This window comes from Falco biarmicus, chromosome 9, assembly GCF_023638135.1.
Source record: "Falco biarmicus isolate bFalBia1 chromosome 9, bFalBia1.pri, whole genome shotgun sequence".
In the NCBI taxonomy this organism is placed as follows: Eukaryota; Metazoa; Chordata; class Aves; order Falconiformes; family Falconidae; genus Falco; species Falco biarmicus.
Window position 1 is genome coordinate 10,000,308 of NC_079296.1, and position 25,298 is coordinate 10,025,605.

Below are 25,298 nucleotides of genomic sequence, written 5' to 3' on the forward strand. Positions count from 1 at the left end.
CAAACCATCTGGCATGGTCTGAATGTGAATTCTTGATGTTTTGGAGTAGCAGCACATTTTATCAGAGACCAGTTGCAAGAACCTGCACTTAAAGAACAAAAAATGCAGCCCTTGCTTATACTTGTTGCAGGCAGCTCTGTGTCAGATCTGCCTCTCCCAAGCTCATTTTTCTAATTTTAAGTTAAAAATGGAAAGCAGTGGATGTTCCAGGGGACTTGGGAATTCTCAGAATAATCTTGTAGCCAAGAGTTACCGTTAACCTTTAGATCTGTAAACTAGGGAATTTTAAGAAGTATAAATAGTATTGTTGAGACTATCATTGGTATACTGTGCCCAGCACTCCTGACGTACATTTTGAAGGGGTAGAACAAGTGGGAGCAGTCTCAGAAGTGATTCAGTGTCCAGAAAATGATCCTATGGACACTTAATTTGCTCATTCTATTAAACTTACTGAAGAGAAAGTTGGGTGGTTTTTTTTTAAAAAGGAAGTTGGCCATAGTCTATAAGTATCTGCTTGGGGTGAGAGTTTCTGATGATACAGGGCTTTTTAATTTAGTTGAAAAAGCATAATGCATTTAATTATTTGACAGCGAGAGCAATTAAGCATTGGAACAACATATCAAAGGATATGGTAGATTTATTGTCTTTGAAATTGTTAATCCAAGACTAGATGCCTTTTAAGAGAAGATGTGGCAATTCAGCCATAAGTTATGGGCTTGATGCAGGACTCATTGGCAGTTTGATGGCCTTTTTATGCAGGTCATTTTTGATTATCATTATGGCTTTTCTGTCTGTGACCGAGTCCTTGCTTTCTGCCAGCAGTGTGCACGTGGCAGAGCCATAATTATGAGAATCAGTCGCTTCCCCATTTGTTCACAAGGTCACATCACTTGAAAGCAGTGTCTGAGAGCGCCTATCTGAACCTGGACTTTAAAGAGTGTTTTTATTTCTTGCTTCTTTTTATTCCTATCTTTCGTTTGCTTGGGTTCCTCTCTTCTGTTTTGGTATTTCAGCTGTTGCTTCAGAAGTCCCATAGGAAGTATTTTCCTGCAAATGGAGCAGCACTAAAACATTGCCACTGCAGACCTCATGGTCTGCTAACTGTGCTTTTGGTTTTGTGGAGCATCTTTGCCAAACCTGCCTCCTACCTGACAGCTGAGTGGACAGATGTATGGAGAGGCGTGGATGCAGCTAGGTCATCTGTTAAATACATAAGAGGGGCAAATCCAGTGTAAAATGTCAAGTCAGAGTGGCAGCATTTGCCCCGTGCTCTGTTAATACGGTGGTTGCTGCCAAAGGTGCAGCGCTGGGATGTGGAGCTGTAGGAACCCTGCTTTCCTGACCAAAGATGCTGGATGAAACTTTGCCTTAAGTGCAAGCTCAAGTCAGAGGAGGTGCAAACTGCCTTGGGACCTGGGAGCCTGGCCCCAGCGACAGGCAGGGCAGTGGCAACTACAGAATTCTCGTGGTTTTCAGTAGGAGCTTGTAGCTTGCTCTGTTTGGTGTTGCAAAAGCTGGGTCAGGAGTGCCTGCTTTAAAGTAAGCTTGGGCAGGTCTGTGCTGCGCCAGTGGCATGAACCTGCAACATCAAACAAATGCCAACTTTGCCCATGTTTTGTTGTATGCCAGGCTAGAGGTGGGAGCCTTTGCTAAGATCTGATGGTGCCAAATGCTGTCCAAAAGGAAGGATGCCTTCCCGTTGCTGCCTGCTTTTCCAAAACATCTCTGCGAGACTGTTCTTGTGCATGCTTGATGTGACAGCCATGCCTGGGGAGTGTTTCAGGGAATAGATGTTATTTGTTGCATTTGTCCGTCTTCTCCAAAGCCAACCAAATGCCTGTGTAAATAGTGTCTGATCCTTTCCGTGACTGCAGTTGCTCTGGGTCTGCCACTCTGCCTCTGTGAGGTAGCCTCTCACCCTCAAAGGCAGCAGCCTTCACCCAGTGAGCGGGCAGCAGACTGGGAGTGTTTTGCAGTCTTTAGGCAAAGTACCATTATGTGCCAGAGCAGGGGCTGTGCGCATTTGTTCCGGATGCATGGTCCTGTCTTCAAAAGATTATGCTTGAGAGAAAGGAATTAAGTTTATTTTCTGATTATTATTTTTTTCTTTAACTGCGGAGGTGCAATTTACCTGTGTTTTGTTTTCCAGCATGCAAGTAAAGACCCCAAAGATGGGAGAGACAGCAGAGATCAAAAAGAATCCAAGGAGGAAGGCAACAAAAACATCCTGGAGTTTGGGAAGCCGTTGCCGTTGCCCTCTCTCCCGGGCCTTCACCAGTCACTACCTCAGAACCAGAGCTATGTGGCCACCACGAAGTCGCAGACAGGTAAAAAGGAGAGAGTTAAAGTCCTCGGCAGCACCCACCTCCCAAAGCTGCGTGTGTGTGTGGCTGAGTGGGAGGTGAGGGAGGTTAAGTGGGAGGTGAGGGAGGTTAGGTGGGAGATGAAGCAGGTTAACCTCGTTAACTGAAGCCTCCGTTAGTACCTTTTTCCCACTGAATGTCCTTCGGGGTTTCCTTTCTGCTGGCATCGGTAGGGCTGCTGCCACAGACCTCGCTTGGCAGAGGCCGTTTCATCTGGCTGCTTCTCTGCAAGTGGCTGTTGCGCTGCAAGCGCGATGCTGGTGTCCCCTGGGCTCCCTTCTGCTCACCTCTGGGTGTTGTACAGGGCGTCTTCTGGCGGTCCCCTGTTAAAGCAGCCTCCCAAGTGAGGTCCACCAGTTTTCTGCTCCACAGGGAAGGACTGCATGGCACGTGCTCCCTTGTTTCGTGGGGTGCAGGTCCCTCCCAGGTGGCGTGGGCAGGTAGACGTGCTGCTCTGTCAGGCACCACCACACACCAAGGATCTCTCTTCTGCTAAAGGTTTTTGTTAGAGGAGACACTTCCATCCCGTCTTCCTCGGTGATGCTCTGAAGATGTTTCTGTCAGGTCTGAAGGGCTTTGTATATCACCGCGACAACTGCTTACTGTGAACTACAGCCTTATAAATAAAATTAATTGGGTTAACAGCGTTCTTTTGAGAGGTCTCTTCGTACATTTTTGGTGAAATTTCATCATAGTGGGAGATGAGGAAATGCTTTCAAGGAACAGTTTGTGCAACTGCAAATGATAATACTGGTACTGAGGCTGGCTGTTCCCTGCTGTATGCTATTCTTAAAAGAGTCCCATACTAAGAGTCCTTCTGATGTGTGTTCACCAAAGACAGCATCAGGCAGTGAAGTGTGATGACTGATTTGATTAGAAGGCCAGAAGGGAGACTTAACAAATTAAGACCCAATCAAAGTAGTGAAAGGAATCAAACAAACTTTCATAGTAGGTGTGAAATGAGGTTAAATGGCAAACGGCTTTTTATTTCAGGTACCTTTTCCCTGTGTGTTCTTCAGTTATTGTACAATTGCTTTCCTTGTAAGTCGGTATTATTAGCCTTGCAGTATCTATTTGAGCAAGTTGGATTCTATTCAGCCTCCTACAGTGGAGCAGTACTGCCAAACACAGGCTAATTTAAGGATTTGATATTATGTATGGTGATGGAGGGACCAGAAGGAGCGTGGCGAGGGTACTCAGAATTTGGGTGGGTTTGCAGCCCTGGCAGAAAGCTCTTTGTCTGTTTGCACATATGCCTGTGTCATCTTTTGGTTGACTTGTAAATAAACTAGTTGGAGGGGAAAGCCTTTTTCTCAGATCGTGCCCTCAAATGTGATCTACCCCCATCTCTCCGCCTCTACTCTCTGTCCTTTACTCTTTTGATTCCTGAGCAAACTTTGGGGGTTTTTTGCTTCTCTTTTCCAGCTGCTGCAGTATCTCGGAAGAAAAAACGGAGAATGGGAACCTATAGCCTGGTTCCCAAGAAAAAGACCAAAGTGTTAAAACAGAGAACAATGATTGAGATGTTTAAGAGCATAACTCATTCCTCTGCGGGTGCCAAGGTAAGGGGAGCACTGAACCCGCTGGACGTGTTTGTCGTCACCATATGTGTCTCTTGTCCTGGCACACCAACCCCCTGTAAAGGCAGGAGTGTGCTGGCTTACTGTGGTTGCCATCTTCCATTCTGAGTCTGCATCTTCTCTCTGGTGACAGCATCCTGCCTGTAGCAGCCTTACTGCCTTGAACATGTTTTTTTGAGAGGGGTTGGTTAGATACCAGCTCTTAAACAAACGTTTTCCAGTGGATGTTCCCCTTCTGTCTGATGAGTCCTGTGGAAATGTGGAGAGATTGCAGGCATGCCCCACGTGGTAACTTTTTTGTTTCAGTGTCCTCAAGGTAACGCTGTATAGTGTTGCTGCTTGAGGTTGTGCAGCAAAACAACTGGTTACTTACAAAGGTTTAAACAGGGACTCACTCCTTTTCGATTTCAATTTTGAAAAAATTTTGAAAAAAAAAAATACTGAAAATAAATTTGATTTAAAAAAAATCAAAAAGATCAAATTCTGCTCTTGTTGCAACCCATGCCCTGAAGTTTTGGTCTTCAAATTCAAGGAGGACAGTGCTAGGCTTTCATGGAGTGGTGTGAAAATCCTCTATGATTTAACTTCCCTTTCCATTCCCTCAGAGACCTTCAGACATGCCCTTCCATGTTTGAATTGGACTGCAGGGTTCTGTCTGAAGGCTCCTGCCCAGCAGCCTTCCCTTAATGCCTCGTACAGCCACGTGAGTCTGGAATGACTCCTCGTGGCTCCTTGGTCCCCAGACTGACAGGGGTAGGTGACACATGGCAGGCTCTCAGGCTGGCTTTGCTGACAGCACTGATGAGCTCCAGAGGGAAATTCAGCCAGCTTCCCCTGGCAGCTTTAGGGCTCCTAGCACGGAGGTGGTCTGGGGTGCGTTCAGCTGCTCTGTCCTGTGAATTGATGTTGTCTCTGTGGCTTGTGTGCTTGGATGACTTTCAGAGCGAAAAGGACCTGGGTGATGCCAGCCCTCATGTGAATGGGGAAAGCATAGATGTAGACTCTGAAGAGGAAGACTCTGATGAGTTGGAAGAGGAGGATGATCATGGAGCAGAACAGGCAGCTATGTTTCCTGCAGATGATAACAGGACCTCTAAAGACAGCGCATCCGATGCAGACAATGCCAGAAAGGTACTCGCATGTCCTGTGCAAGACTTGGAGCGAGATGGGGCACTGCTTGTACACGTGGGGTAGGACTGGCATGAGTTGAGGCAATTTCTGGGTTTTCTAAGCCTGCAGGATGGCACAGAGTGCAGCAGTGGTAGTGAGACTTTTCAATGGTCACTTCCTGCTCCCCACTGCACCTGTGAGAGTTTCCCCACCAACCCCCCAGTTTCAGCCTTGCTATGTAGGTAGGTCTGTGGTCCACTACACATGCAAAACCCCCACCATGTTTCGTTATGGGATTCACTGAACCAGTAAGAGACATCTTCCTGATCTTGCTTGTAACAGGCCGGTAAAGCACTAAAATCAGTTTAATTATTTTTTTTTTTCCCCCCAAATCATGCTACATGCTGTAGACATGAGGCTGGTTTTGGATAATGAAGGAAGTTAAGATACGGTTGGAAAACTTGCTTCTGGAGTCAAAAGATCTTTTCCCTTTACAATCCCCCATGAATATACCATGACGTGCATTAGCAGCCTTGGAGTTGTTGCCCTGGAGAGGAAATTCTGTTGGTGCATGTGCAGGCTGGGGCTGGGTGCTGGGCGCAGCAGGGTGATGGGGTGATGCTCCACTTTGAGACACCTGGCTTGACTGACTTTTTCTGTTCTTGGGCAAATGGCGGCTGCAGATTGATGATGGTGAGTCTGAGGAGGAGCAAGAGTCTGGAGAGTCTGGGGAGGAGGAGGAAGATGGAGATGAATCTGACTTGGTAAGCCTGGCTGCTAGATGTCTTCCAGCCTTTGTCCTGTTGATAATAACTTCCCTTTTGCACTGCTGCCAGAAGGAGAGAGCCAGAGAGCACAGGGGTGTAGTTTCATGCCTCTTCTACAAAACTTACTCTCGGAAACCACCTACACACAGAGTATCGTTTTCTACAAGGTGCTGAGCCCTGATCTGCGTTACAGTTAATTGCTTTCTGATGCTAATTAATGGGCCGATGTTGTTCTCAACAAGACGTTGTCTGCTTTAAATCATTGGAATGTTAGTAGAAATATTTAAGGATGCTTAAATTCTTCAGATACAGACTTGGCAAGTGGTGGGAGCCAGCAACGTGTTCTTACAGCCTGAAGCTCTGCGTGGCTTTTTGGAGCTCAGGTGGAGTTGTTCACAAATCCATTGGCCCAGCCCACAGCCTAAATTCACGTTGATCTGATGTGCCACCTCGCAGCACCAGATGAGCAGCTCTTATCTGGGAGACATACAAATAGCAGACAGACAGATACAACAACACTCCTCTAGGAGGTTGTTGTATAGTGCTAGGGCAAGACTTTCACCAGCTGCTGGTGATTTTTACTTTTTGTTTTTAGATGGCTGGTGAAGAGAACCCAATTATTTTTTTTTAATTTAAATTGTTGTTCATCGATTGTCCCCTGCCCTCCCCTTTACTTAAAAATTTTGCTCCCTTTCCACAGCATCTCAAATTGAGGAGCCAGCATTTAAGGCACCCCAGCTCTTCAGTCACCTTGAGAAAATTCTTGGCTTTATTTTTTTTATGTTTTGGGCTGAAGGTAAAAATGACTGTACCAAGTGAATCACTGAAGCACTTTAGGGTCTTGTTCCTTGTGCTCTGACACTACAGGAGCCAGAGAGGACCAGGCAGCAGGGGCTGTGTAGCCTGCCCCTTTCTTTGGGTAGCTGACACCAATCTGTAGCGTTAGCTCAAACCAAAGGTTGAACTTGCAAGTCCAAACTCCCAAGTCATACCTCCACATCCTAGACGGTGGTTTTTTCTTGCTCATATCTGGTGAGTCAGTCAGTTCCCCAGACAGGGACTGGCTCAAAAGCAAACCTCTCCCCCACAAGCAGTGTCATGCAATTGATGTAAGCCACGTGGCAGGGCGCAACTGAGCCCACACTTTGGGACAGTTATCAGGGACAGCATAGACACACCGGACAGCTGCCCCGGAGAGTCAGGGCTCAGCACTGCCTTTGCCTGGCTTCCCTCACTGATAACAGGGCATGGTGCAGCACCGGCTTCCTATGAAGGTAGGGTGTGATCCAGGGACTGCTAGTGGTAGCAGGAGGTTTGTTGTAGGCTTTGGTGGGAGACAGATAAGCATCAGGAGCTGACAGTTCCAGTTTGAACATGAATTTTATGATTGATGCGTTGAAGACTGCCTTACAGGGTTGGGGTGCCTGATTCCGTGTCCCACGTTGACTTTAAAAACCCACCACAGGCAACTGTATTTTCTTAAACCCAAACCCTGTTTAGATTCATATATGTCTGAATATTTGCTGCATGATTAGTCTGTGCTACCATGTGCTGTGCTCGGGGAGGGGGCTGGTGCTACCCTAAAGTTCAATTCCCCAGACTTCATCCCAACCCTGTAAGGTGGCTCTTCAGGTGCAAGGTGGGGTTGTGTTGGCATTTTCTAGCATGACTGTGGAGCAATGTGAATATTTTAGTTTGAAAAACCCACAGTTTTTCTGGGGAGAAGCTAAAAGTGTGCATGTGCCTGCATACTTGCCTTGCTGCGTGGAGGTGCTCGGCTACTACTGTGATGAGTGTGGTGTAAGAGCCTACGTGGAAGAGAAAGTGAAGCATGCACTATTGAAATGACAGGAAATACACCCACACATGTGCTTGTGTTTCCTTTTCGTCGTTCTAAAGACATCTTAGCACCACTTGGTTTTAAACCCCCAGTCCTTAAGGCCTTTTCGCACAACTCAAGCTGCGAGAAGGCTCTTTCGCATGGGCGCAAAGGACTGCTGGGACGCTGATGCCAACATGCCTTACATGCACGTGGCCTCTCTGGTTATTCAGAGCTCAGAGTCCAGCGTCAAGAAGAAGCTCCTGAAGAGGAAAGGAAAGACGGACAGTCCATGGCTGAAACCCACCCGCAAGAGGAGACGGAGGAATAAAAAGAAACAAGCCAGTGTGCTAGGTAACTAACTAATTGTGGTTTGTTCCTTAACTACACAGAAATTAGCCTTCCAGGTGGAGGGCTACGGACCTGAGGCAGTGGCTGTTGGCAGGGCTCACTCTTCCTTTACAAGGGTGTATGATAAACCAGGGTGTGAACTGGCATCTCACTTGCCAGTAGCTGCTGGTGGGCACACTTGAACAGCAGAACACATGTGAGGTGGCATGCTGGAGGAATATTTTTTCGTTCATGAGCTCCCTTTATTTTAGAGTATCCAAACAAGACCTCACGGACTTGTGTCCGCGTGGACTCATGTCCCATGAGCTCGGGGAGTGTGGTTAGATGCAGAAGGGAAAGGAAGAACCACCCCGGAGTGATACTCAGTTGCTTTTGTGTGGATGTTTGTCCAGCTGAATGCAATGTGCAGGTTGTCTCTGCTTATTCTGAAAGCGCTGCAAGGTTTGTAATGAGCTACCTGTGGCCCAGCTCATGGTGTGGACGTTGTTCAGGGGGTCACCCTTGTTTGACCTAAGTTACCCAGCACTCAAAAGAAAGTTTCAGTGGCCTTTGTCTTCTGAAAGCTGTGGGGAGACCCAGCAGTGCAGGCTGGGTGTGATACTTCTTCAGGAAAGATAACAACATGGGGAAAAAGAAGTGGATGGTCTCAGGAGTGAAGCTCTGTCTTCAGCTTTGTTATTGAGGTTTCATGCACCCATTGCCATCAAAGGGCTTATTCTTCTGTGCTTGCTAATTCTTTGCAAACAGGCCTTTTTTTTTTATCAGCAGATTTGTGGCTACTTCTGAGCTAAATGACCATGTTTCAGCCACTCTGTGCCTGGGGTTTGTCAGCTGTCTGACTTGCTCCTCTTCCTCCCACTGCAGCCCTTTTCTCAAGACGAAGCGGGGGCCATTGAACCCTTTCACAGCAAATAGCTAATTCTTCATTTCAGATGCAAACTGGTTTTCTGCCCTTTCAGTAAAGGTGGCGGCCAGTCTTCCAGGCTAACAAAAGTCTCTTGGCCAAGCTGGAGTGGGAGAAGCAAACCAGGAGAGGAAGCGAAACAGGGGTGCGCAGAGAGATTTGACAATTCCCGTGAAGGCTCCGAGGGATCCCCGTGCAGTCTCTTCCCAGCCAGGGATCCCCGTGCAATCTCTTCCCAGCAGCAGCTTTGTTCACTTAAGAGCCAGAACTTGGCTTTTATGTTTTTCCCCTTTCCATTAAGCGGAATGTCGCCTGTCTCGCCCTCCGTGGGATGCAGGTGATGAGCTGGCTGGCTCTGCCTGGCCGGGGTGCCCCTGGAGCCCTTGGCAGTGGCTGGGGCAGGAGGATGCGCCAAGCCCTGTTGCAGCCCTGCCTCGTGCCATCTCGGCTGCTGCTGGTGCCTACAACAGCAGGCAGATGTGCCTTTCAGAGGCAGAACTTGTCTCATTTATTCTTTTTTTTTTTTTCTTTTTTTTTTTCCCATGTGTTACCTAGTGGAAAATCTTTGTGATCAGACAGGGGAGGAAATCGGAGATCGATCGTGCCATGTATGCCCAGATGTTGCATTTCCATAATTCAGTGCGCGGTGTGCTCGTGGCTTCTCTGAGGAGCCTGCATACAGCCTGCTGGCTTAAATATGGCCCCGACACCCGCACGTGCCTGCAGGCGCGTTTATTTCTTGTTTTAGTCTTTTCTTTTTTTCGTCGCTGTGTAAATAGGTGTGTGTTTCCATCTAGGTGCCGAAGCCTATAAACCATCTCTGGGAGGCAGAGAGGGCCCCGGCCAGGAGAACAGCATGGAGTACATGGAGGTGTCCCTGGATTCCCTGGATCTCCGGGTGAAAGGAATCCTCTCCTCGCCGGCGGGAGGTGAGAGGGGCCGGGATGGAGCCGGGATGGGGCCGGGCCTTTGTTCCACGGGGCGCAGCTGGGCGGCGCGGGGGCCAGGCTGCCCCCTGGCGGCGGGGACCGGCACTGCCGTTGCGCACCCGCCGGCCCCTCTGCGCCGGGCTGCGGCGGCGATGGGGGACCCCAACTCGGGGATGGGGCATCCCAGCCCGCGGAGGGCGTGGTGGCTTGGGAGGGCACCCTTCAAGGGGTGCAAGGTGCTGTGCCAGCCCTCTGGTCCCACTGGGCAGCTCTCTCCGTTCCTTGAAGGATGCTGGTTTAGCATCTCCCCGCATCGCTGCTGCTGCACCCCAAGATCCTCTTGTTCAGCCCCAAGAAGAGGAAGGACTAGTGTTGGTTCCTGGATGCTCACCCCGGGCTGCTGTTACCAATGCTGAGCTTGCCTCAGATCCTGTATCTCCTGGCTGACCTGGATCTGTCCGTCTGTCCCCATCACTCTCACGCTTTCCAAGGGTGTCTGGCTCTTCTGCTGGAGGCGCATCAAGGAGCGGCTGGGAGTGCTCAGCACCAGGGGAGGGTCCGGCTGGATGAGGGATGCTTTCACCAGAGCCTCTGGATGTCAAAAAGATTGTGAAAGTGGCAGCTCGGAGGGTGAAGAAGGAGCTTTGTGATTTGCAGTACTAGAAGAAGATCTTAAACCTTTTCAGGTCTTGACAGGTTTTTACATGAAAACTGCAAGGACTTTCCCTCTGCTTGTGTGTCTTGAAATACCCCATCCGTGCTCTTGGCTTGGTCTTGGAACTTTTTGGCTGAAGGAAACCCTTTACAAGATGAAAGGGACTTGTGCTCTGCTGATGGGGCCGTGCCCAAGGGCAGGGTGCTGCGGGGGAGAGTGCTGCCATTGCCAGAGCAGCTAAAGAGGAATCTCCCCCAGGAATGAAATTAGTCTTCAAAACTTTGCAGCAAAATAATTCCCCTTTCCAAAGCTGAAAAGCCAGCAGCACGCTTCCTTCACGCTGGGACTCAGTCCCACAGCAGCCTTGGGTGGGGAGAGCTTGTGGCACTTCAGGGTGAGCCACTCCAAAGGCAAATGTGTGAGGGTTTGCTTCTGTATTAAAAATGTTGCAGAGGTGTTACAACTGTGTAGGATTAGAATAGGAGGGTAGGACTAGAAGCAACCCCTTTGTCATTAGGCCAGTGTTTTGCAATCACAGGTGACCTCGTGATTGAGTTGAATCCAGAGAAGCCACAGGAACGTTCACTCTGTGCCCCCGTACCTGGTGGTGAGCCCCCTCAAAAGCCATTATCCACCTTTACATAGGTTTGAAAATGTTTAAAATCTGAAAGAGATGAGGAGAAGGCAAGAACATCTCAGCGTCTTGTTGCTTTCTTTTCCCTGGTTTGTTGTCTTTCCAAAATAAATAATTCTTGGTTGACTGAGACCAAACAGTCCCAAGAATTTTGTTTTCCCATCTGTGTAATAAGCCTCTACAAACAGAAGTTTATGCTTTCCTGATCTTCTCTATTTATCACTCCACTAACTATTCAAATTTCTAGTGCCGGCTGGTTTCCTACAAACACTCTGGTGCCAGAGCAGTGTTGTGGGGCAGGTGGGGAGGAGAGACAGGCTGGTAAAAATCTGTACCTAATCATTGCTTTTCCTTGTTGAGGTTTTCTCAGAGTAAACTGTTCTTAACTTACTATTCCTGATTTCAGCACAGTCAGCAGTGGTGTGGCTGGACTTAGAAAAGTACAGGATGCTTTTCCAAACTCCAGCTGGTGTAAGAAAGGGGTCTCAGAGGGGTTAGATAATGCCTTGAGAGCATTTCAGGACATGAAATGGGAAGATGCCACGGGACAGGGGTGGTGTTGACGGGCTGCATCCTTTCTCCGGGAAGAGAATTTCTGAGTTGATTTACTGGTCTTCTGTACTCCAGGTCTTTCCAATGGTCCTGAAGCAATGGAAGTAGATGGTCTCCAGGAAGTCCCCCTCTGTAGCTGTCGAATGGAGACCCCCAAAAGCAGAGAGATCACCACGCTAGCCAACAACCAGTGCATGGCCACGGAGAGTGTGGATAACGAGGTAGGAGCCTGTCTTTCAGCTTCTCACAGACTTTTCTGCTGAGGACAAAGACACAAAGAATAAAAAGCTGTGGCAGGAACACGTGTCGGGTCACGCAGGGGCTCTGCAGCCTGCTAGAGTGGGAGCCCACTGGTGTGCGGGAATGGCAGGGCAAACACCTCATTGCTAAGCTGAGGGCTCCGGCGCTCTGCGTGTGTCGCACGGTTGGGTTGAAGCACGCAGAAGGGAGGAGGTGGTGCGCTCTGCAGTTGGAGAGGCGCTGGGTGGATCTCTCCTGCTTGTCCTGGCCTGTGCGGCTGGATCAAGTTGATGTAACTGGCACACTTGAGGCCAAGTGGGCTAAAATACATTAGCATGCATCAAAGTGAGAAAATCCAATCAGAGGAAGCTTGGAGCTGGTTTCCCTTGACTACGAAGGAGCTGATGCAAACCTTTCTGTAGCCAGCTCTTGAGCTTCGGGAACTTGGCATGCCCTCCGCCGGCTCAGCCTGCCCCAGCCTTCCTCTCTCTTCCTTCCCTAAGAGGCTTCTGTGACAAAGCTTCCTATGTCCCGGCAGCCCTGCGCAGCCTCCAGGTCTGGCTGACTGAAAATTACTGCACTCGATGCTTTTCAGTCGATCACAGCTGGGCTAGTTGGGCTCTGCTGGTTCCAGAAGTGTGGAATTAAAGTGGCAGAAGTGACCCTCTCCCAGAGGCTGGAGAGTGAGACTGCAGGACAGGAACATACTTGGTAGATCCTCCTTTTGCTGGGATGCTCTTGGGTTTCTTCTAAGCTTCAGCTGGCTGCAGTCACACTGCAGTGCTAGGATACTTGCTGGTAGTAGGACGGGGAGTGAGAATATCCCTGGTTCTCCTGTAGGATCCCAGGAGAAGGGTGGATGGAGGAAGAAAGGGATAATCAGATTGGCATCCCAGCTCTGCTTCTGTTAGTACATGCTGGTACCTACAGAGAAGGGAGTTTCTGAAGCATGGCAGAATTGATTCATTAAGGGGAGAATGCCCTGAAGACTTCCAGGAGAGAGGGGGACCCCAGGGTTTCTAAATAAACGAAGGGCAGTGAAAGAGTTCCTTCTCGTGTATGTGGTGGTTTGACAGTTCTGTCCCTGGATAAATCAGAGAGGAATAGCAAAGGCCATGCTTTATGTTAGATTCTTTTTCATAATGGGATAAGTGACTCATAGATGTTATAAGAATATTATATGTGTGAATAGTGGGTTCTCCAGACTGTGATGTCCTTGGAGAGTGTTATAAATAGTTATGAGCACCCTGCTGCACTCTCTAATGGTTGGAAAATAGCAATTAATCATGTCGTAGTTTTTTAGAGTTTCTAACAAATAAGTAGTGTGACATAGTAATGCAGGGGCTTCCTCACATGGACAGTACAGCTTTTCACGTGTTAATGAAATTTCCTCAGCTCATAAGTAAAAAACGATGCAATGGTCCTATCCTGCCACCCCTGCAGCCCCTGGGGTCTGTGTGTTAGCGGTGATCAGGCTAGCCAAAGTCTCACAGCCACAGGTAGACTTTGCAGCTGGAGTTTGGGTAAGTTGAGTCAGAGATTCTAGGGGCGAGTGGTGAGCCTGGGTTAAAACCCGTTCTCTTTTTTTTCTGTAGGGGTGTTGATTCTGCAGGAGAAATGGAATTTTAAAAAAGAAAAATTAGAGAGAATGTCTAGTTTTGTTGAGAAAAAGCAGCAGATGAAAGAACTAGACCAGAGGGACAGTCTGCTGGTGGTGAGCAGGTTCCTGACTGACTCCTCTGCTCACGGTGACAGCACGCAGTAAACCATGCACAGATTTCAGTAGGGACGTTTCCTTGTAGCAGCCTTTCATGTTTGTATGTCTAGTTTATGAATGTCCTTTGCCAAGCATCTGGGGAAGGCAAGGTTATTATCCAGAGGAACTTAGAGAACCCAAATGGCGTTGTGGCACACTAGCAGGTGGCAACAGAGTTGTGAAAATGTAGAGGTATGAATGGGGGCAGCAGGAGGAAACGCTGATCCTTCTGAGGCAGCAGAACGAGTAGCACTGATAGAAAAAGCGAGCCCCAATTACGGAGCCTGCTGTCATTAACAGAACAAGGTGGTGCACGAGAAGACAGCATTCTAAGCCCAGAGCTGTACGTTGGTGAAATCCTTCAGAAAACACGCTCAAAGTGTGACGTTAGCTGAGCTCTTGTGAAAGCCTGGCTATTCATCCCTGTGGTCTGGGCAGGGGCCAGTGCTGGAACCAGCGCAGGCGATAACTTCCCTAGCAATGAAGAGCAATTATTTTCCCTTTATCTTCCTGTGACTTACGCTTTTGAACAGTAACAAGATTTAGTGCATATGGTCTTGTTCTCTTGGTCACCGACACCCACTCTTCCTGGCAAAAGGAGAGTGTATGTTGTGTGAGTCAGGCCCCTGGGACTGCCCCTTCTGCCGCTGCTTGGCTGTTGCGTATTTCCCGTGATGATTTTTTTTTTTTCCTTGCAAGGGGCAAAGGGCCCGGGGTCCACATGCATGTTAGTAAATGATGCATTTCTTCCTGAGAGAGCAGCTTTCACAGCTTCCTGCTGCACTGCTAATGCTATCTGGCACACATCGGAATTACTGTGAAAAAGCCAGGGCTCATCAAAGCAGTGTGCAAAAATCTTCCTCCGCACAAGCACAGAGAGTGTTTTGGTCTCCAGTAATTTCATTTCCTTTAATTTCTCCTGTTCCAGCTGGGCCGATGCACAAACAGTGTGGTTAAGTATGAACTGATGCGCCCGTCTAACAAAGTCCAGCTTTTGGTGCTGTGTGAGGACCATAGAGGGAGGATGGTGAAACACCAGTGTTGCCCTGGCTGTGGATACTTTTGCACTGCAGTAAGTCCGTGCTCTCGATCTAGGGAAGGGGGTACCTGTCGCAGTAGCTGGAAGAGCTGAAGGTGGAGATGGTACCTAAAGGGGTTTACTGACTTCCTGGCATCAGCTCCACCTCGTTCCACAGCACATCAGGTGGTGTTTTCAACAGGGATGTGTGTGAGGGTAGCTGCAATCGTCATCTTTTATTTTCCTGGAGACCCTGAGGGGTGTTACCGAAGGGTTTTCACTGGGATTTCACACCGTGGAAGACTTGCCTTAGGAACAAATTTCTTTGGAACAAGGTTTTCTTTTCTTTCTCTGTACAGACCAATCACATCAAAAATTGTATTAGTTTGGTTTGTAAATGAATCTGTGTACACACATCTGTGTCCCCCCAGCCTGTTCACGACGGTTTAGGTGGGGAACCTGAGTGATGGCACTGGAACAAGGCAGTCTTTGAGATCTGCTGCTGCTTCCTCCACCTCTGCCACTGAGGTTTTTAATAGCATTGGTCCAGTCCTTTAAGTCATCATTGTCCTAGTTTCCCTGTTGTTAAAGCTGAAAAACACCAGTTGAGGGCCTCACGGGGTGACGAGAAGGCTTAATTGTCTGATGGTAGTGTTCTTCAAGATGACTCAATGAAAGATGCTACAGTAGTCTTAAGCGTTATTGTAATAAATGGAGCCATCCTGGGTTTTCATGCTGAGTCAAAGATCATTTAAAAGATAAAATCCTCAAAACCCTTAAAGGCATTTTGCAAAGCTGAAACAGAGTTAATTAGATTGCTTGGGAGGACCGTGAATTCAGGAGAAGAGTGGGTTTTAACTAGCCTTCCCTTACATGCTTGTACGTCTCTCAGTGACATGTCACTTCACACAGGTGAACCTGGGAGGGTTTGTCTGTGCTATCCATCACTAGTAACACAGAGCACAGCAGGGCTTCGGGTAGCACTGGTACCACAGGGCAGTGAACTCTGGGGTACCCTCAGTTCAGTTCGAAGGACTTCGCTGGAAAGGGAAACTTAATTTTAAGCAAAGTTGCCCAAGTTTGTTGAATGTGCAGTCAGCCACATTATTGGCATCAAACAGCGTATGGGGCTGGTCCAAGCAGGGAGGTCGCATACGTGAAGTTACATTGGGGTGACAGCTGATGTAATTATATTCATGTAGGTCCTTGAATGGTTTGTGCGCAGGTTTGTTGGGTAGTTTTCATGCTGGCTCAGCACATAGGCCTGAAGTTTTCTTTTTCCAGTTTTGGGGGCGTCCTTACAGTACACTGGCACTTCTAGGAACATAAGTGAGAACTTCAAGCGTTAAGAGGAAAGAGCTGGAAATTGGGACTTCTTGGTTCTGTTTCCCAAGCACAATTAAAAAACTTGCTTTGCAGTCCCTAACCGAGTGAGTTTTTTCTCCCATTACCTTGCTTTTGTTCTTTTCTAAAGAAGTGGCAGTGCTTGCTTACTGTATTGGAAGCGCCAGGGACAAGAGTGGTGATGAAAGAAGTGTTTAAGAGATCTGCGGATGAAGCATGTAGAAGGGGTAAGGCATGTAGTGACCAAGGTGTGAATTTCTTCCATGTGGTCTTTTTAGGGCACTTTCATGGAGTGTCAGCCGGAGAGCAGCATCTCCCACCGTTTCCACAAGAACTGTGCCTCCCAGGTCAACGACATGAGCTACTGCCCACACTGCGGGGAAGAGGCCTCCAAGGCAAAGGAGGTGACAATAGCAAAAGCAGACACGACCTCGACGGTGTCACTGACCTATGAGCAGCAGAAACCAGCGGCTGTGGAGGGAAGGGCTGACACCACGACAGGGAGGTGAGCTCAGGAGACCATACTTTGCGTTGGGATGCTTGTGCTCCTCCTGATGGAGCAAAGTGCTTTCTGGTCCTGCTCTGACAACCCAAACTCAGCTGCAGGAATCTGCAAGTGTGTTTCGTTTTGCTCTTTGTGCTGGAGAAGAGCACAGCAGCCACAGGGTGAGCTGGGGCAGAGACTGTGAAGATACGGGGGGTTCAGGACTTAAACCCATTCCTTCCTCTTGTTGTTAGGAATGGAAGTAGTAGTGGAACAAGTTGATGTTGCTAGGTCTGCTGAGTGACAGGGAAATTCATGAAGTATCGAGCTATAGCTCCTGACTTTCACCAGTGGGCACAGGTATAAAGAGAGGATGAAAATGCAGAGGAAAGCACAAACCAAGCCATCCCCGTGTTGAAAAGTGCTCCGAGTTCTTGTCTGACCTGATCTTGTTCTGGTGGCTGTTACAACTTGTGCTACATTCCGGGGTTTCCTGTAGCACAGAGTACATCAAATTGTAATCATAGGGCAGTGCAGCTCTTCTTTGGGGCAAGGTCTTACCGAAAAGGCTGTATAATATATTGGTTTGTGTTTCAATTTCACTTAAGCTTATCTGTATTTAAAATCCATTTCCTTTCCTTCTTTGGCATAAGATACGCACTGTTGTGTATTTTTAATGGTTGTGCTTTGGCTGTCTCTCATTTTTTTCTCTTCAGTGGCACTGGGTCACGGTTGTCAGAGGAAGACAAGCCAGAAAGTTCAGCTGCTGAGGGGTTTGACATGGCTGGGTCTTCAGTTTTTCCAAAGCCTACTACTAGCCTGACCCAGGGACCGGTTAAAGAAACTCTGGAAAGTGCCCTGATTGCCCTGGACTCCGAAAAGTAAGAAAAAGACTGCTGGGTCCCTCCAGTTCCCAGCGAAGCTGCTTAACCTAGAGAAGAATGAGGTTTAGCTTCTCTGGATTTTGGTCCCACCCAGACCCTTTTTCAGTCGTTTGTCACCCCCAACAGATCACTGATTGAAGAGAACAGTTACAGCTCTAAATGTTGCATTGCTTTATCTGGAGGATTTAGTTTTTCACTGTCCCTCCAACCACAGCTGTAACTATTGGGAGTGCCTGTTCACAGTAGTAAGACCCAGAATCTGTTGGTGAGCGGTGCTGAGTAGATACGGCCCTTGTTAGCCCAAGGCTGGCTGTGGTCGGGGCTGGAAGTTTTAAGACCTCCTTCTGGAGACTTGTTGTTCTTGTGTTTTGCTGCACTCTGGAGCTGTGCCATAGGGACAGACTTTGTCATGCATGTGGGGTAGCAGCGGGGTGGGATGAAATACCAGGAGTGTTATTCAGTGAGTATTAATTGTGCCTCTTGCCTCCCCTCCTGTAGACCCAAGAAGTTACGGTTCCATCCAAAGCAGTTGTACTTCTCTGCGAGGCAAGGAGAGCTGCAAAAAGTCCTGCTTATGTTGGGTAGGTGGCTCCTTCCCAGGACATTGCGTGTCTGGCAGTACTCCCAGCTCCTGCCAGGCAGCTGCCAGAGTCCAGTTCCCAGCATGGCAGGACGTCATATTCCCCACTGCCCCCTGTGAGTGGAGTTGGAGGAGAAAAGACACTTTACAAGTGATGTGTCATTGGAAATGGCTTCATCTTTCTGTGAAATGTGGACCTGCTCCCAACCTGTTTCTGCATTTGGGCATGGTTTTATCCAGAGAAGCTGTTTCTGTCCCCAGGTGACCTACATGTGATTTTCCCAGTCCCACAGAACTTTTTCTCTCCATGCCATGGGATAGTCAGGTTTTTGCATCCAGTAGAGAGCTAAAAAGGTGGGAGTCTGCTTAAGCTGGGAGGCATGAGCAAGAGAGCAGAAAGAAAGAGCCCTTCAATATACAGGGTTTGTTTTGGGGTACATTGTTGTCTGTCACCGGATGACTTGGAGCTGCTGAGCTTCTTTTTACCAGCAAATATTCCGGAGGAATCTCCCCCTTTGAAGGACACAGTGTTTCCTTGGGATCATTTCCTTTCCACTCCAGTACTTTGCAGTACATTTTTGGATGCTTTCTGTTCTTGTCATTTATCAGATTCTTCTTTTTTTGTCTAGCAAGTGTTAGCTTCATTGTTTGTGTCTTCAATAGCACAAAAATGTTATTCATTGATATTTAACTACGGCCTCATCATATGCAACATGTTATCATGCCCAGACATCTTTGTCTGGCTGTCATCATCGTCTGTCAGTCTTTGCACAGCTGTGTGAATCTCTGGCCAGATCCCGGGCTTGTGTTAGTTGGAGAAGCTCCATCCATTTTGTAGCCCTATGTTTGCAAGGATGCAACAAGGATTGCTAATATTAATTGCAGTTAATAGTGGTGAGACAAAAAAGCCCAGGTAGTACCGACTCTGTCTCCAACTTCTGTGTTGCTTTAAACAAAGCAGCTTTTTTTTTTCTTTTTATCATTGTATGGTGTTTGTTGGTTTTATTGCACTGAGAGGTGGTGAATTGTGAATCTGAGGAAGACAGCCTGTGCAGAAATTGTAATGCCTTGAAAGGTATTAAATTCCATGGTGTTTCTGAAACTCTTGGTTGGAGGGCTGTTGCATATCAAATGTCTGTGGGACTACCCTGAGAGCTTTCTGGCTCGAATGTGTAGTGAGCCTTTAGAAGGACTGAGGATGGGCTGGGAAGCTGTCCTTTAAAAGCCTCTAGCTGAGACCAGATTCTCCTGTTACGCTTTTCTCTGATCTCTGAATTGAGGTTGAAAGCATCTCTGCTTTCTTTTTCAGTGGATGGGATTGACCCCAATTTTAAAATGGAGCATCAGAATAAGAGAACCCCTCTCCACGCTGCTGCTGAGTCTGGCCATGTGGACATCTGCCATATGCTGATTCAGGTCTGTCTGCACTTACATTCTTCTGTACAAGCAATTTTCTGTGGTTTTTGGTCTCCTCCCTCACATGGCTAAAACACGCTTGGAAATCAGCACTGAAGCATCCCTCCTGTAAAAAAACCTTCTCGTTCTCAGGGTTTGCTAAGGAAGGAGTGGTGCAGAGTAACGTGAGGTCTTAGGTCACAGGACTGAAGCTGTCTTTCTAGGCTGTTCTCCAAGCAGGCTTTGCTCTGGGCAATGAGCATGTGAAACTTCGATGCAGGGCACAGTGGAGCACGTGGGAGCCGCAGAGCAGAGCGGTGTTCCAGCGCAGGCTGACCGCAGGCAGGCTGCACGTGGGCTGCAAGCTGCTGCCGCGTTGCTCTTTGTAACGAAGGCAGGTAGGCTCTGGAGCCCGGAATGTAGCAGACCCTGTCTTCCCTTCTGTCAAAACCTGAATAACTCCAGCAGGATTTTCCTCTGTGATGTAAATGTCCCGCACGTGGACAGGAGGGAAGGAAAGATGCAAGTTTGGCTTGTTGGCTGAGATTTGGATTCTAATTGAGGGAAGATGGTCAAGGACAAAGAGGTGCTCTTGTTGACCCACTCCAAAATGACGTGAAGAAAAAAGGATTTTAAAAGTTACAGCTTTTGCGTTTTGTACTGGCGTACATGGTCCGGAGTGACTGGAAGTATGTTTTCTTTACCCTGTGTGACTGGTAAACCTTAAAGGGCTTTCGAGAAAACAGCAATGCCACATCTCTGAAAATGAGCCTGCTGAGATGTTGCATTTCAGTGTCTGGAGTTAAGATGCTTTCGGAGTGCTGTCCGAAGATGCAGCTATGGCCCTACCCTGCTGCTCTCACTCACTTCAGTTACTGTACATGAAGGCAATGGAACGACTTGTATTAGTAAAAGGAACAAAATTGGCAAGGGGTGACAAACAATTTGAACTGAGTCTCACTAGGGTTGGCTTGTATCCAAGGTCCTTCATCTTCTTGTCTCTTCCCTGATGTCTGGCTACTGCAGTAGCACAGTATTTGGCTGGGAACGTCCCCAGCTTGTTAAACTCAAAGTGCCTCTTCTCTGGTCTGGTTTAAATAGCTGCAGCTATTTAAAAGTGATCAAAACAAATGCATTCAGTGGGAGGCACCTGGAAGCCGTGGGGCCAACTTCTTGTGCCAGGTGAACCTGGGTCAGTGTGTGGCTGCTGTAAACAGCTCTGTGCTTCACCCGTACGTACGCCTGCGTGGCCTGCCCGGAATTGTGCCATCTCTACAATTTTCTTTTGGTTTTAAGTATTGGGTGGGTTATTGAGCTAAGCTGAAGAGTTAAAGCAGGCAAGGTACATGACACAGTAGTGTTTTGGAAAAAAGTAAGATTTTGGTCCAAGGTACTCCATGTTGAACTGAACAGATTCTCAGAGACCTCTAGAAATGTTAACGTTGACTTCAACAGGAATAGTTAGCCAATCTCTAGGACTTTTTTTTTTTACAGCTCCTGCCTCTTGCAATCAGCAAGTTGTTCCTACTGCTTGTGACATTGGGAAGAGCTGGTTGTTTTGTTCATTGTGTCTGTAGAAATGAAAGGCCAGGGAAAATGAAGCTGCTGGAAAAAGGAGGGGGCTGATTTTTCCAAATTGTTACACAAACAGTATCTAGAATGTAGTGATACAAAATCCATTAATAACAGGAGATATTTAATAACAGCTCTTGGCTTCCTTATGCCCCAGTTACTGGCTGTAGAAGGCAGGAGAGGGGGCAGACAGTGTGTGCTGCTTTCCAAAACAGGTGAAGTTGGACTGCCGCCTTTCCTGGTTTTATTTCTTCCCCCCCGCCCCCCCCCCCCCCGCCTCTGCTTAATATGGCTAAATTTCAGGGAAAAACTTCCTACGAAATTTCTGCTCCCACATCCTTCCGCTGCTAACTGGTGATGATTATAACTGTCCTTGTGTTTGCCTTGGCCTCTGTAACAGGCTGGTGCCAATATAGACACCTGCTCTGAAGACCAGAGGACCCCACTGATGGAAGCAGCAGAAAACAACCATCTGGAAACTGTGAAATACCTTATCAAGGCTGGAGCACTAGTAGATCCTAAGGTAGCAGTTTATTTCTTCTCTTTTTCTCCTGAAGAAGCTTCTGTTCACCGTTTCTTTCTTGATAGGTTTTAAGTCTTGGGTGGGAGTACACAGGCAGAGGGGGAACGGACCTGCTTGTCTTGGGCGTGAAGGCTTGGCGAGGCTGTGCTTGTTGGTAGGATCATTCTCACGGTGCTGTGTCCTGGCTGGGAGCACTCTGGGGCAAGTGCTGCCACTCGCTACATTAGTTTGTGGCCCCAAATGTAGCAGGTATTTGATTTTGTATGGGGACCACTAAGTATTAGTGTCACAAATCCATTGCATTTGAATTTGGAGTTTGATTTCAGAGTTTCCTTCTCTATAGACTCTAATAATGAGGATTTTAGGGTGACATTTTAAAATGAGTTGGTAATTAGGTGCTTGCCAAGCCAGCAAAAATGACAGAGGAAGCTTTGCTTTCCAAAGGACTGATGTGTGGTTTCTTGCAGTCACGCTGCGGTGGCAAAATTGGACCCCATCTTTAAACTCTACCCTTTAATTTAAACAAATACAATAAAATGCAGCTGTCTGTTTGCCTTCAGCATGCTCTGGTTACTTTGCAATCTTGGAAAATGTACAGATCGTTTATTAGTCCCATAAATCAGATGCTATTTGGAACACAGGAACCCTCCCCATGTGAACTTCTTATTGTTACAACCTGCTGCTGTAGGCACGCTCCTCTGCTATTGCTGGGGAGTACGGCAGGGTCAGGATGTTCTTTTCGTGAAGGAGCTAGCAGGGCTAGGAGGATTGCACAAGATATCGAGTGCTGCCCACCCCGAGCCTTAAAAAGATCCTCAGGAGCCTGGTTCTGAGCTGGGAAGGGGGAAAAGACAGGACAGGCACATGTGAGCTCATGCTGGCCACTCTCCCAAGTGTCTTGGAGCAATCCAGATGTCTCTCACCTGATTTGTTCCTGTGGAAGAGAAAAGAGGGGGGGTTTAGCTTTTAAAGGAAGGAAGAAAATCCTGAGCTTGCAAAAGCAAATTAGAAGCCCGAGATCGCATCTGAAGTCTAGACTAGTTTATTATGTTAATTAGTTTCTTGCACCAAATTAGTCATCTTTTTGAAAGCAGCAACATTGCAGTTTAAAATCAGCCATTTCGATGAGGAATCCAGACGGTAACTGCTGTGGGTGTGCTGAGCCTGCCCAGCCTGGCCCAGCAGGGCTGCTAGGTGGAGGGGATGCTGAGGACAGCGGTGGGGTGGATGGGGGCTTCTCAGACCCCTGGGTGAAGGTTTTGATCCTGTTAAAAACCCACCCACAAAATCTGCAGGAACTTTTTTATTAAAATGTGCCTGCTGCCTGTAGGGTTGAGAAGCTGCACTTGGCTCATGCTAATTTGAGGGGAAAGCTGTAGCATGATTCAGGTATGGCAGGCAATATGGGGATGTGGAAATCCCTTCTTTACCCAAAGGAGCCCACACAGTGTAACCCCTACCCCAGGATGTCCCATCCTTGCTCAGAGGGTTGCTCCCCAGCCCTGTGCCACCACACTCTCAGCTCTGCTCCATCCAAAAACTCTCACCTCCAATGTTGTTTCCAGAGTCTTAGCTGGAAGGAATCATTTGGGTTTTCAGTCTTTCATTTCCTCCTCCTTATTTCCTGGTCTCTGGGCCTTGCAGCTTGCTCGTGGGATATAAATGCCTGATAAAAATCAGGCTTCAGCCACTGAGACCTTTCCTGTTAGTGTGGGAGTGTCTCTGTCGTGACTCACAGCCTGTCCCATCTCCACCGGACCCTGTATTCTCAGCTCCCAAAGGCATTTTTCCTTTCAACCTTCACGTTCTGTTGTTTTTGGTTTTGTTTTTTTTTTTTTAATCTCCTATCTCAGTAGATGGTTGCAGGCACACTGGGGACTTGGTCTCTTGGCAGCCTGGTAGCCCCTGGTACCCCTTCGCCCTGCTGCCAGGTGCTGGGATAATAAGGCCTTGTGCTAATAAAACACAGCAAAAAAATCTGGTATTGAGACAAAGCTGATGTAAAGTGCAAGCTCTGCCTGTGTAAGGGATTTCTGTCTCCCCTTGGCTCTCCAGCACATGGAGAGGAAGAGCTGGAGAGGGTCTGTTGTGGAAGGGGAGCATCAGTCTGTCAGGGTTTGGGGCTGGTACCTTCCCTAGGCTTTGCCAAGGCATCTGTTCCCATAGCCTTTGCACTCTCAGCCTCCTACTCTTGCATGGGTTGCACCTCTGAGCTGTGTGTAGAGCTCCCTCTGCTCAGTGCTGGCGTTGGTTTGTGCTCTCTCCACTCCTGGCAAGGGGCTGGGGGGTTTGGAGTCCTCTGCTCTGTCTGAGAACTTCCCTGATGTTCCTGAGCATCACTGGTGTCATGCCAACATGGGAAACACTAGGAAGCCATGTCTCCTGGGTGCTTGTTCTGTGGTTATGTCCAGGATGCGGAGGGCTCCACGTGTCTGCACTTGGCTGCCAAGAAGGGGCACTACGATGTTGTTCAGTACCTCCTCTCCAACGGGAAGATGGATGTCAACTGCCAGGTGAGGCCTTTCTGCAAGGGTAGAAACTGCTTTTCTCAGGTCAAGGACTCAAGTCTCAGCAGTGTGGGCAGTCATTGCTCAAATACAGTCCTGCTGCTGGGGGGCACCTGAGGAATTACGGGGTGACAATGCCATGGGCATCCTGGTTGCTAGAGAAGGCGATCCTCTCCACTGACCTCATGGAAACTTTCGTTCCATGTGCCTTCATCTGCATTTTGTCCTTGACCCTGGATTTGCTGGTGGAGCTCTTCCTAGCAGCAGGGGTGGTAGCATCGTGGGTGTGCTGTGGAATGGGTCGAGCCTGGCACTCGCCATGGCAGAGCTTAGCCATTGCTGTAGGGTGAGGCATTGGGGTTCCTCGTTCTGGGGGAAGGCCAGCTCCCCCAGGCTTCTTGGGGAGCTTTTGTAAGAGCTTTTACACAAGCTGGATGTTTGTTGTGCCTTCTGGACAGTCAGCTGTGTTTGAACAACCAGGAGATCCATTGCCGGTGTGTTGAGCTGCAAATAAACTCCAGCCTGCTAGGCGTGTTGGTTCAAATCATGCTGGGCATGCAGGACCCTGAGGGACCTCTCCCTGGAGTGGTGGAGACAAGGATAGCGATGAGACACAGACATGGCGAGGGAAGGGGTCTGTGGCTCCCAGGCAAGGTGCTCCCAGGCAAGGTGCACCCTGCTGCGGCTGCCAAGGGGCTTGTGAAGCCAGCAGGAGGCTGAAGCCAGCAGGGCATTGTCCTGCCCGTTCTGCATGTCTCACCCTTTCCTTTCCCTCCTCAGGATGACGGAGGCTGGACGCCGATGATCTGGGCCACCGAGTACAAGCATATTGAGCTGGTGAAACTGCTGCTTGCGAAGGGGTCAGACATCAACATCCGCGACAATGTAAGGTTCTTCCTGGAATCCGTTTCAGAAATGAACCACGATCTCTGTCTAAAAGCCCAACAAACCCAAGGAGGCAGATTCTGGGCTCAGTGCAGGGAGGCGCAGTGGTCCCTTGACACAGGTAGTTTGGGGCAGTGAGTGAAAAGTACCTGGTGGGAGAAGTTTCCTCCGTATTCTGGGGAGAAGTTTAGAAGCTGGCAAGAAGTCCTTTTCCTTCAGCTCTTCTGACACAGCCCATAAGGATGCTGTACGCAGCGCTGCAGGCTGCAGTCAGCTCTGTGCCTTGCTGCTTCTTACGCACCTGGGTCCACCGTGCTGCCACTTGCATGCTGCGCCAGGCAGATCCCCCTCTAGTCCAGACTTACCAGCTCCACGTTGGTCACAGGCCAGTGTGCACTGGGCATGGGTTAGGGTTAGGGGCATCCTGCGTGCTTTTTGAGGGGCGT

At 48.4% G+C, this 25,298-nt stretch overlaps 1 protein-coding gene across 15 annotated transcripts in view; it reads left to right on the forward strand.

Annotated features, from left to right (window-relative positions):
• The window catches only part of EHMT1 (euchromatic histone lysine methyltransferase 1), a 121,463-nt gene that overhangs the window by 78,146 nt on the left and 18,019 nt on the right, over nt 1-25,298 (forward strand). For 9 of the 15 annotated variants that reach the window (XM_056351290.1, XM_056351293.1, XM_056351289.1 and 6 more), the window contains 15 exons: nt 2,150-2,327; nt 3,789-3,925; nt 4,886-5,074; nt 5,737-5,817; nt 7,753-7,993; nt 9,692-9,823; nt 11,740-11,885; nt 14,589-14,732; nt 16,301-16,527; nt 17,223-17,387; nt 17,889-17,971; nt 19,280-19,386; nt 21,338-21,460; nt 23,872-23,973; nt 24,748-24,852. In XM_056351290.1, the coding sequence (XP_056207265.1) occupies nt 2,150-2,327; nt 3,789-3,925; nt 4,886-5,074; nt 5,737-5,817; nt 7,753-7,993; nt 9,692-9,823; nt 11,740-11,885; nt 14,589-14,732; nt 16,301-16,527; nt 17,223-17,387; nt 17,889-17,971; nt 19,280-19,386; nt 21,338-21,460; nt 23,872-23,973; nt 24,748-24,852 (2,160 nt within the window). The remainder of the gene's footprint in view (nt 1-2,149; nt 2,328-3,788; nt 3,926-4,885; nt 5,075-5,736; nt 5,818-7,752; nt 7,994-9,691; nt 9,824-11,739; nt 11,886-14,588; nt 14,733-16,300; nt 16,528-17,222; nt 17,388-17,888; nt 17,972-19,279; nt 19,387-21,337; nt 21,461-23,871; nt 23,974-24,747; nt 24,853-25,298) is intronic. The other 6 variants (XM_056351292.1, XM_056351298.1, XM_056351297.1 and 3 more) reach the window with 3 other exon arrangements.